This window comes from Python bivittatus, unplaced genomic scaffold, assembly GCF_059951505.1.
Source record: "Python bivittatus isolate LINGU-HERP-01145 unplaced genomic scaffold, Pbiv_v1 ctg000700_np1212, whole genome shotgun sequence".
NCBI classification, from domain to species: Eukaryota; Metazoa; Chordata; class Lepidosauria; order Squamata; family Pythonidae; genus Python; species Python bivittatus.
Window position 1 is genome coordinate 103,222,133 of NW_028277098.1, and position 9,964 is coordinate 103,232,096.

The 9,964-nt window shown below is 48.4% G+C and overlaps 1 protein-coding gene across 1 annotated transcript in view; it reads left to right on the forward strand.

The window, feature by feature from the left end:
- EFCAB8 (EF-hand calcium binding domain 8) overlaps window positions 1-9,523 on the forward strand; it is a 60,574-nt gene extending 51,051 nt beyond the window's left edge. The window contains exons 22-29 of the mRNA XM_088154045.1: window positions 115-336; window positions 1,300-1,458; window positions 2,010-2,178; window positions 2,692-2,824; window positions 3,848-4,049; window positions 4,895-4,993; window positions 7,069-7,837; window positions 9,286-9,523. Coding sequence (XP_088010171.1) covers window positions 115-336; window positions 1,300-1,458; window positions 2,010-2,178; window positions 2,692-2,824; window positions 3,848-4,049; window positions 4,895-4,993; window positions 7,069-7,281 — 1,197 coding nt within the window. The 3' untranslated portion in view covers window positions 7,282-7,837; window positions 9,286-9,523. The remainder of the gene's footprint in view (window positions 1-114; window positions 337-1,299; window positions 1,459-2,009; window positions 2,179-2,691; window positions 2,825-3,847; window positions 4,050-4,894; window positions 4,994-7,068; window positions 7,838-9,285) is intronic.
- Window positions 9,524-9,964: the final 441 nt, after the last annotated feature.

Genomic DNA, 9,964 nt, shown 5'->3' on the forward strand with positions numbered 1-9,964 from the left:
GTTCCTCATCTGAGTGGATGAGTTGCAACCACAAGGTTATGGTTCCCACCCTGGGGGAATGAAGAACTCTCTCTGACTTCCAGCCACAGTACTGTAACTTTTTGACCATTTCAGGTTCTCTTCCTGAAGTCCCGTGAACGAAAGCCCAACGTGGCCATTTTGCTCACCAGCTGCATGGATGGGTTCCTGTATGCCTGGTCCGTGGGAAACAAAGGAGGTCTGATGGGCAAATTCCGAGCCACGCACAGCACTGCCCTGGACACAGTTGTCAGCACCATGTCCACAGATGACAAGGACTTGATCCTCTTAACTGGAGATTCCTTGGGTTACATCAAGGTCAGTATCTCTTCCTTCCTTCCTTCCTTCCTTCCTTCCTTCCTTCCTTCCTTCCTTCCTTCCTTCCTTCCTTCCTTCCTTCCTTCCTTCCTTCCTTCCTTCCTTCCTCCCTCCCTCCCTCCCTCCCTCCCTCCCTCCCTTCCAAGGTGTTCCTAGAGGGATGCTGACTTTGTGTTTGAAGACAGTGAAAGAGTGACTCACTGTAAAAAGTTCATCAGACTAAGAAAACTATCTATCCATGCTGCTTCCGGGGGTGACACACTTGGAGTTACGCCTTGTGTTTTGCCTCATTTTATGTCCTTGGAAAAGTGGACAATGAAGCTGCACTAGCGTTAATAATTAAAGGGTGTTATGTAATTCCAAGTTTCTCAAACCCTGCCAACCCATATGAGTAAATACTGGGCACTATTACTAGAAAAAGTAATATGTCTCAATTTGCTTACAACTCTTCCAACACAATCTAGACATTGATTATTATAGTGTATTTTTAAGACAACGTAGGATCATCTATGAATTATTTTTACAGACAAGTGTTGATGAATTGCCAAAATAGATTTAAAAGACATTCTATACCAGGAAAACTGCCAACTAATTCATCAAGTTCAATTCTCCCAAACTCATAATTTTTCAGAATGAGAACCAAAAGACAGGGTATAGCTGAACAAGCAGTTATAAATCTGTCCCTTGAATCTTGACTTTCTCATGTTGGACCTGGATATGAGTTGGTTTGACATGTGGAAGAATTCTCATGGGAGTGTACTTATGACCGAGCAAATACCAAAGATTGGTGCCAACTATTTGTCTTATGGGAGCAAATATTGAGTTTTAAAGGGCAAAGCTATGGGGTGACGTATTCATGGCTGTGATTGGCCGATCCAGTGGCTGGGAAAATGTAAAGAGGTGAAAGATGGACCAGAAGTGAAGGTAGGTTCCTTTGGGTACCATCCTGTCCTCTTTCTCTAGATCTGGGACATCATGAATTACTGCATAGGACCAAATACACAAGACTCCAAATTAGATCTGGCTGAGGAATCTCCTCCTGAGAAGAACTCCTTTCGTGACTTAATCCCTGATTACTGCAGAATTGCTTCAACCTTCTCAGAGGATAGAAAAATCCAGCAGGTTAGTAGTATGATAGAGTCTCCCAACCCCAGTTTTCAATGCCCAGTTGAGAAATTGAGCTGGGGTGGTCAACGTAACACTGAAGGCTCACTCCCAAGTACAGTTTGCATAATCATGAGTAAGTTTGCATCCAAGGTTTACATAGTCGGCATATGCATGTTGAGATGGATGTCAACTAATGTCCAAGTCTCACATTGTTTTAACATCTTAAAGTCGCCACCAGTTGCTTTCTCTTTAAACAAATGTAGCATGTTTTTCAAAATACCAAATTATAGTAGGGTTCACAGAAAATACTCATCCTATCATGTTAAAACACTGGGGCAATGTTGATGAGAGATCTTCCTAAGGAGAGTTGTGTATATTTGAAATTTTGAATAATAGGAATGTCATAGCAGAGAGCCCACTGAAAGGACGGTTCTGAATTAGTCCACCATCACTAGCACCCCTCAGCACAGGATTTTTCTTTTTCTTTTTCTTTTTCCTTAAGTCGTCCAAGGTTTTCTGGGTTGGTCTAGTTTCCCACCACGCATTCCATACCTGTTTCCGTGCAGGTACATGATGGCTGGGTCACCTCCCTGATCCCTCCAGTCTGCCTGAGCTCTTGGAGGGGGCATCTGAAGAATGTGGTCAGCCTCAAATATGTGGAAAAATTCCAAGCCATTCTCACAGCCAGCCATGACTGCACAATTAAGCTGTGGCTGTTGACAGGCAGGCACATTGGTAAGGCATTTGCACTGCATCTTGAACAGGAAATATAGGAGCTGATTTGAGGTGGGCCAGGAGAATGGGAAAAACCCTTTTTGCCCAGGCAAGCATTCTTTGAGCTGGTACAGTTTAGATGGGCTGGCCTGCCTTTGTTTCCTTCATTGCAACTCCCTGTGGTTGGTGTTAGTTGGTCCTATGCTCTACAAACCAAGCCAATATATTGTATATTACTACAGCAGATAAATGTAGCATTTACACCAAGAAAAGGTGAATTCTGCAGCTTCCATAAATAACGTAAATCAAGGAAACATGCCTGTATTTATTTTAGTTGCAAAGGCTGTGGCTTCCCCATGCTTCTAGGGCATGGTGGAAGCATCTACCAAGAGATGGGGAAGTGTTTGGACTAAAATAAAGGGTTCCCTTTTGGAAAGGCTTCTGGGCTGTGACTGCCCGGTGTGGAACCTCAGTCGTGATGCTAGAATTCTGTCTTGGAGCCCTACTTAATCTTGCTTCCGGCTTGACTCTCAGGGACCTTTGGGCAGTCATTGTGGAGACTGGGGATCACAAACTTAATGCCGGCAGAAGTGCCCGAGGAGATCCGTCGCGTGGCATCCTTACACACCCTGAGAGTCCTCAATGAAGGCCGACAACCCCACTGGGAGTGAGTGAACGGACAGCTTGGCTCATAAAAGGGGGTTTTGCGATGATGGGCGCGCTTCCTTTCCACATCAACCCGTCTTAACAGCGAGTTTCCGAGGCCTTTGGAGGAAGTGGTGCCGTTTTGGGGTTGGTTCCCGCATCTGAGCATGCTTGGGTTTCAACAGAGCACCGCTGGCCCTGAGACAAGGATCCAACGCAGCAGTTCTCAGACATTTGGGTCGCAGGAACCCTTTTCATTCTTAAAAGTGACCGAGGGCCCCAAAGGCTATAATCGAGGATGCAGACCACGTGGCCCTCGTCTCACATCCAGGAAGAGATGAAACGCTCATTGTGCTGCTCTTACCTCTGGTTCTTAGTTCCAGTTTTTGCTGAGCACAGCTTCCCATGTGAAGCAGGGGAAATGAAGGTGGTCTCTCCCCTACACCTGCACTCATTCCACTAGAGAGACACCTGTTCCGGGGTACCTCTGGGGAGGCCAGCCAAAAAGGTCAAGATGGCAACCAGCCTAACCTGTTATCAGCTATGTCGTGTTCACTTTAACAAAAATGCCAGGAAGTCTGGGTGAACTTGATGTGTTTTTCCTTTCCTCAGGTCAGGGCCCCCCTGTTTTGGAGAAAGTGGCCAGTTTTGCTCAATCAGTAGCTAATGTGTTATTCTTTTAAACATTGGAGGAATTGTCAAGGTGTCGAGGGAAGAAACAGCTAATATTTTGCCCACCAGTTTCTTGTGAGGAAACCCTCAAAGAGAGAGCAGAAAAATAGAGGGGCAGAGTCTAGTTAGACCATGCAAGGGCAGAGTCCCCTCGCCTTGTAAGGATGGTGCTGCTGGAGGGCATGGCTTGCGAAGACACCTAATGCTAATTAATGCCAGTGGAGCAAGGCCCCAGAGCGACCTTCCTCGCCTTTCGACACCCTAAGGTGCTTTTGGAGTGAGAGGTCACCGTTCCTATCCTAGAATTTTGGGGCTTTCTTGGGGAGAAGAGGTCCACTTGGGGTATTCCTCCCTTTGGCTTGGTTGCCCCCAGGAGCACCCGCAAGATTGTCCAGACCCTGAGTCAGCAGAGGAAGCAGCAATCCACGATGGTGGAGTTCCTGAGTGTGAAGTCATCCTTCGACTTCGACGCTGTGGGAAAGATGCAGGACCTGATCCATAGAGAGACACGGATGGCCCAGTACAGCGAGGAGCAAATTGAGGCTTCCTTTCAGAAATGGGAAGAGTCTGGGAAGGTGAGTTTCCTGGCTGGGTGGGAAGGGGAGGAACAACTGTTTTACCTTCCTTTTCCATTCCACAGATAATCACAACAGAAAAAAATCAGTCAAGGTAATCTTACTTTGAGCACTCATATGAACCAGGAAAGAAATCTAGAGGGGAAAGCTATAGCTTAGCGTTAAAGGAGGAACAATTTAGGTGGAACACAACAGTCTTCACTGCCTATCTAGATGGCCAGGAAGGGGGAACCAGGTTGAGAAATATGTTAGTGGGAAAAACCTCCATTCAGTCCCCCATCCCACAGCATGTGGTAAGGTTCATAGGGATAGAGAGGAAGATGTCTTGTTATGGTGGGTATTATTATTATTATTGGGAATTTGGTCTCAGTTGGAGCAAAACCCAGGTATCTATTTCAAGGAATATACAGTTCCAGGGAGCCTGCCCGGGGGAAGACAAACATAGGCGTGGGGGATGAATAAGAGGTAGGGAAAACAGTAGGTCCTGCTAGCTAGAGGGAAAAGGGGACCTCAGGGAAGGATTTGGAGGAAGCTGAAAACTTGTTGCTGTTATTATTTAGATTTAGAAGCTGCCTGACTATGGGTTGCTTAACTTAAAAAAAATAGAAAACAATGAGAAAAGATCTTAGATGTCTAGACAAGCCATACTCCATAAGCACATAAGCTCTACCGGCACCCTACCCCAATTTGGGGGAGAAGACCTCTGGAACATCATTGGGGGGGATGGTTCAGGAGGCTGTTGAAAGACACCAACAGAAAAGATTAAGGGAAAGCTGGTGGTGGGTCCTGAACCACAGAAGATTCCTCTGCTGCGTAATGTCCCTGTTTTGTATGCCGACCTGCAGAAAAGTGACATTCTGGGCCATGCCTACAAGCAGAAAGGGCGCCGTCCTTTGCTGAAGCAGCTTCCGGAGGTGAGGGCCTCCGTGGCCAACAAGGATCAGGTGAGCAGAGAAAGGGGAGCTTTGAGTGAAGGGGGCTTCTTGCACGGTCGGGTGGAGGTGGACTTCAGGACCTCTCTTGTATGCCCTGTGGCTTGCATCAGCCAACTTCTCGGGTGGGTGGGGAGTTCACTGGTTCAAGAGATCATTCCTGGTTCAGGTTTACAGTTTTTGGTTTTGTTGCATGTTGTCGCTGTAAGGGCGGTGATCTTGATGTGATTCCTGTCTTCTGTGAAATGGGACGCAGCGGGTTCTAGGCCTGAGGACTCCAGTCCGAAGTTGCTAGAGTGAGCTGAGCAATTGGGTGGTCTCCCCAACCCCAGTCACTATACACATGCTTGGGGGAGGGGGCTCATGCCTCCCACCTGCTCATTACAGCCCTTTTTGACCAGCACAGTGGCTGCGCTGTCAAAAGATTTCTCTGCTGCTGTAGTCTCAACCCTCTTAGACAAACATTCAACCAATTCTTGTTCCTTTCCTTTCATCTTGTTAGTTAATGTTTACACGTTTTCTTTTGCATTGTTTCAGTTATCCCCCGTGTTGGATTACTGCTCCTTTTCTGCCTTTTATTGGCAACCTTCCACCAGCGGTTTTACTGGATTTGTATGATGTAGATCAGGGTTCCTCAGCCTTGGCGACTTGAAGATGGGTGGACTTCAACTCCCAGAATTCCCCAACCAGGCTGGGGAATTCTGGGAGTTGAAATCCACACATCTTCAAGTCGCCAAGGTTGAGGAACCCTGATGTAGATCTATAATGATATTATGGGTCCTGTCTATGGTCTACAATGCAAATGTTGATCTCCAAGTTATTTAACTCAATCCTGGGTTGCAAAGATGGTTGCAAGAGGTTAGACTGCCAAGAATTTCCTAGAGAAGGGTGCAGACAGCTTCTTTTCCTCCCCATCCTTCTGCTTGACTGGAGTCCAAAGATGTCCCCCAAACTGTGTTCACTTGGTTATACTTGCCTCTTTTCTAGATCTCACCAATTTTCTCCAAGTCTGCCTTGCTTGTAGCTCTCATTCAGATGGGATAAGATGAGCACTGCCAGCTGAGGTCTCCTTGCTATAGTCAGCTCTCTCATCTTATTTAAGGGGTGATTGTTGGGATTTATTTAGTCTGGGGTAATTCTCCGTCCTGGCTTCAGTCCTGGAGAAGAAGCAGGCCAACTCTCTCCCAGTTCTAGCGTCTTCAGCAGCAGCAGCAGCTGTAGCAGCAAATTAGCTTTGCTATTGCCCCCCTTTGCCACGAGTAGAAGATAGGGTTCTCCCCATATCCTAGACCAATGCTTCTCAACCTTGGCAACTTTAAGATGTGTGGACTTCAACTTCCAGAATACCGGCTGGGGGATTTCTGGGAGTTGAAGTTCACACATCTTAAAGATGCCAAGATTGAGAAACACTGCCCTAGAACATCAGTGGGTATCTTGAAGGCTCTGGCCAGGGATCACTGTAAGGCCCCAAGGCCTGACTTTCAAGGCTTGAGGTCCATCCTGCATCTTGGAAGGTTTTACCCCACATCTTAAGATAGTTCAGATCCTTTTCTTTCTCTCTTTCTCCCTCCGCAATGAGCTGCTGCTCCTGGAATGATTCAAGAACTGAAGCTTCTAACGAACTCCTCCCTTGCAATTTTACCTCTAGTATCATATCTAGGTTGAAAAACTCCAGATGGCAAGGAAAGGAAACCGGAAACTCAGACTTTGCTGCCATCTAGGGTCATCATCTGGATTTTTGCAGCCCAGATGTGATCACCTCGGTCTACGGAGCAATTATATCTTCTTTCTGATCTAATAGAGATATCTAGGAGTTTGCATTGCTAGAAGCACCCGTTACAGACATCAGTGCCCCAAATTTGTAGCTGGCATGGGCTTTGGCTGTGCCGGTGGGGAAGTCTGGGACATGAAGCCTAGTGCTTATGGAGAACACCAGTTGTGGAAGGATGTCTGCATGTTCAGGGTCACCTATTTTTGCAATTTGCAAGTTCTTTGCAGTCTGGCTACCTTTGCTGGGCTACACAGGCCATTATCAGGCCTAGAAATCGAAGGAGGTAGAAATCCATCTGGCTGCTTTCTTTCCTCAGCCTCGAATCTACCACTGTATCCAATACACGGACCTTTACCCAATGGTTAATCCTCGGATTCCTGACGTTTTGGTGGAAGCCCAACAGATGCAGGCTTTAGCTGAGATACGGGGCATCCGAAAGGGCAAGAGATGGATGGCGCTGAGTGGCATCATGAAGCCCACCATGAAGAACCTGATGTCGCGCAGGAATGCGCTGGTTATCAAGGAATGACGCGCCAGCCAAAGCTTGCAGTTCTGCTCAAGGAAGCCCAGACTTGCAATCCTTTCCATGCCTGATCTGTTCCTGATTCCAGGTTCCTGCAGAAGAATGTTTGCAAATCGTTTAAGCAGCTGAAGCTTGAAAATAAATATAATAGTGAAAGTCCATGGCTTGGGATGGTCCCTCCAGCCCAAAGGAGGGTGGAGGGTCCCGGATGGAGAAGGCCGTTAAGGGCTGATGAATAAGCAACATTTTCAGATGCAGAGATTCTGGAGCATGCTTTAGATGGGTTCGTCAGTTTCAAAGGGAATGGCTTACTCTGCTGGGTCACTTCCCCCATGTCCAGCTGAGAACAAGCCCCGGGCAAGGGGCTGAATTGGGACAGTAACTTCCAGGGTTGGCCACGCTGGCTGGGAAGCTGGAGATCCAGCAACTTCCAGTCGGTCAAGGCTGACTTAAAGATACAAGAATGGTTTTGCTGGATCAGGCCTGATCTGTGGAATCCAGCATTCTGCTTCCCTCTGTGGCCGAGCTGATGCTCCGAAAGGCACTGCGTGTAGGAGCAAAGGTAATTCCTCACTTCATTCAAGGGTTGCTCCCTTTCTTCTGAGTATGTCTGTGTGCATATGTATGTACTGTAGATAGATAGATAGATAGATAGATAGATAGATAGATAGATAGATAGATAGATAGATGATCAGAGCTAGATAAAGAGTTGTTCCTAGCAGGGAGAGCAGGTGAAGGTGGGTTGTCCTTCACTGGGTGTGTTCAGGTAATCTCTGGCCAGCCATTTCTCTGGGATGTTTAATCTAGATTCTCACACCGGGCAGGGGACCGGATTGAATAGCTTCGGTGGCCCTTGAAAGAAAAAAAGAGTTAGCTGAGCACACAAGTGAAGCTTTGGGTGGTTTTTAAAAAGGCCAGACAGTTTCTTGGGTGTGTAGCAATCTGGCCTCTATCTGGCATGGACCACTTTGGCACAGATGGCTTCTACGCTCCAGGATCCACTTGGCACGGCACGCTGGACGGACCTGATGGCATCGAGCTGAATTGCGTTCGTACCTCGTCCAGCTGACGTCCGTCCCCGTTCTGTGCGGCACAGGCTGGCTTTTCATTAGCCACCATTGTCCCTCCCCCGTGTGGTGGCCCTTTGATCCTCTGAGCCTGGCAACGGGCTCCAAACAGGCGGTGATGGATATCAGGGAGCCAGCAGCTTCCCTGGATCCTCGGCTGGTTTGGAGTCAACCATTCCTCTTGGGGATGTCCAGTTTGCTTGGGACTGGTGGCCAGTGAATGAAGATGAAGTGGCTGGGGGGGGGGGTGGAAGAGGAAGGGCAGAGGAGTGGACATATGCAGAACTGCTGTTCTGTGCAAGAGAGGCTGCTGATGCGGACGTTTGTGGGCCAGATGTTTCCCCCTGGTCTTCACAACACCTCCTGGACAAGGGAGGCCCAGGTCCTCTCCATCCTGGATGGTGAAGCCCACCGGTGGGGGCTATCCAGAGAAAGCCCAGAAATGGGTTTGTCTAACTTCACGGTGCTTTTCCTGGTGACGGCATGCAAGTGACTCCCCGTTGCCCTCTGGGATCGATTCTCAGCATCCCAAATGGAAGGACCTGCCCTTTCCTGGTGGTCTCCCATCCGAACCCTTTCTGAGTTTCTGGCAAGTCTACATGGGTATACCCATGAAGTCATCAGGAGTTAAGCCTGACTGGAAAGGGACTTTAGCTGGCAAAGGGTTTGGGAGCAAGGTGTCACTCGGCCGGTCACCATGTTGAAGTAGGAGTGATGGCCCCTTCTGGACTCCTCTCCACCCAGGTCTGCAAGGAGGGCAGAAAACATCGGAGAAGCTCGTTTGCATCAGTAGGGGTTATGAGTCGGGACAGCCCTCTTGTGAAGTGGATAATCTCCCAAGGTGGCCCCTTTGCGAGGAGAAACCTGCTCTCCCAAGTCCAAATGTGTCGCTGATCCCCAAAGGTTGCTTAATCTTGCCTCGGGGTCCCATCTCGTTCCGCAGGTGGCCTGCCTGGCAGACACATCACCTGGTGTATTGCTAAGCATCTCTGTTCCACTCCGATCCTCTTTGGAGCAAGGCTCCGTCAGCACCACACGAGCGTTTCTCTTCGACGCACCTTCCTAATTTTTGGCTCCATTTCTCTGGCTGATTGTGCTATATAAGGGCACTTTGTTCCCGTCTGGGCGAGGGCTGGGAAGACGGCCACTGACCGTCTGTTCCAGATCAAACGGCGGCTGCAGGAGGTAAGGGGTCTCCCCACTCTGGGGGGAGATGGGGTGACATGGTGGTTAGCAGAAGGGAGCTTCTTTCCCCCCAAGGCTCAGAACTGGCGGAAGATGGGGACCACTTAATCCAGGCTCGGATTCCTCCCTTGATTCAGCTGCAAGGTAGCTGAAGGACCATTCGATCATGACAAGGACCTGCACAATAGGGTGGCCGTGACACACTCGGAATGCAAAGACGCATTTGCTGCCTCTTAAGTTGCCTTGATAGGCACACCCGGGAAACGTCTTGGATGGAGTTGCAGAAGAACCCAGACTAGTCAAGAAGGGAGTTGGGTGGTTTGTGATTCAGTGTGTTGTGAGAACCCCAACGTTGCCTTAGCAGGTGCAACCAGGCCATTGCGTTAAGCCGTAACTGGCTTACTTATCTGAGCAAAGCAGGTTATGTGAACACAGCT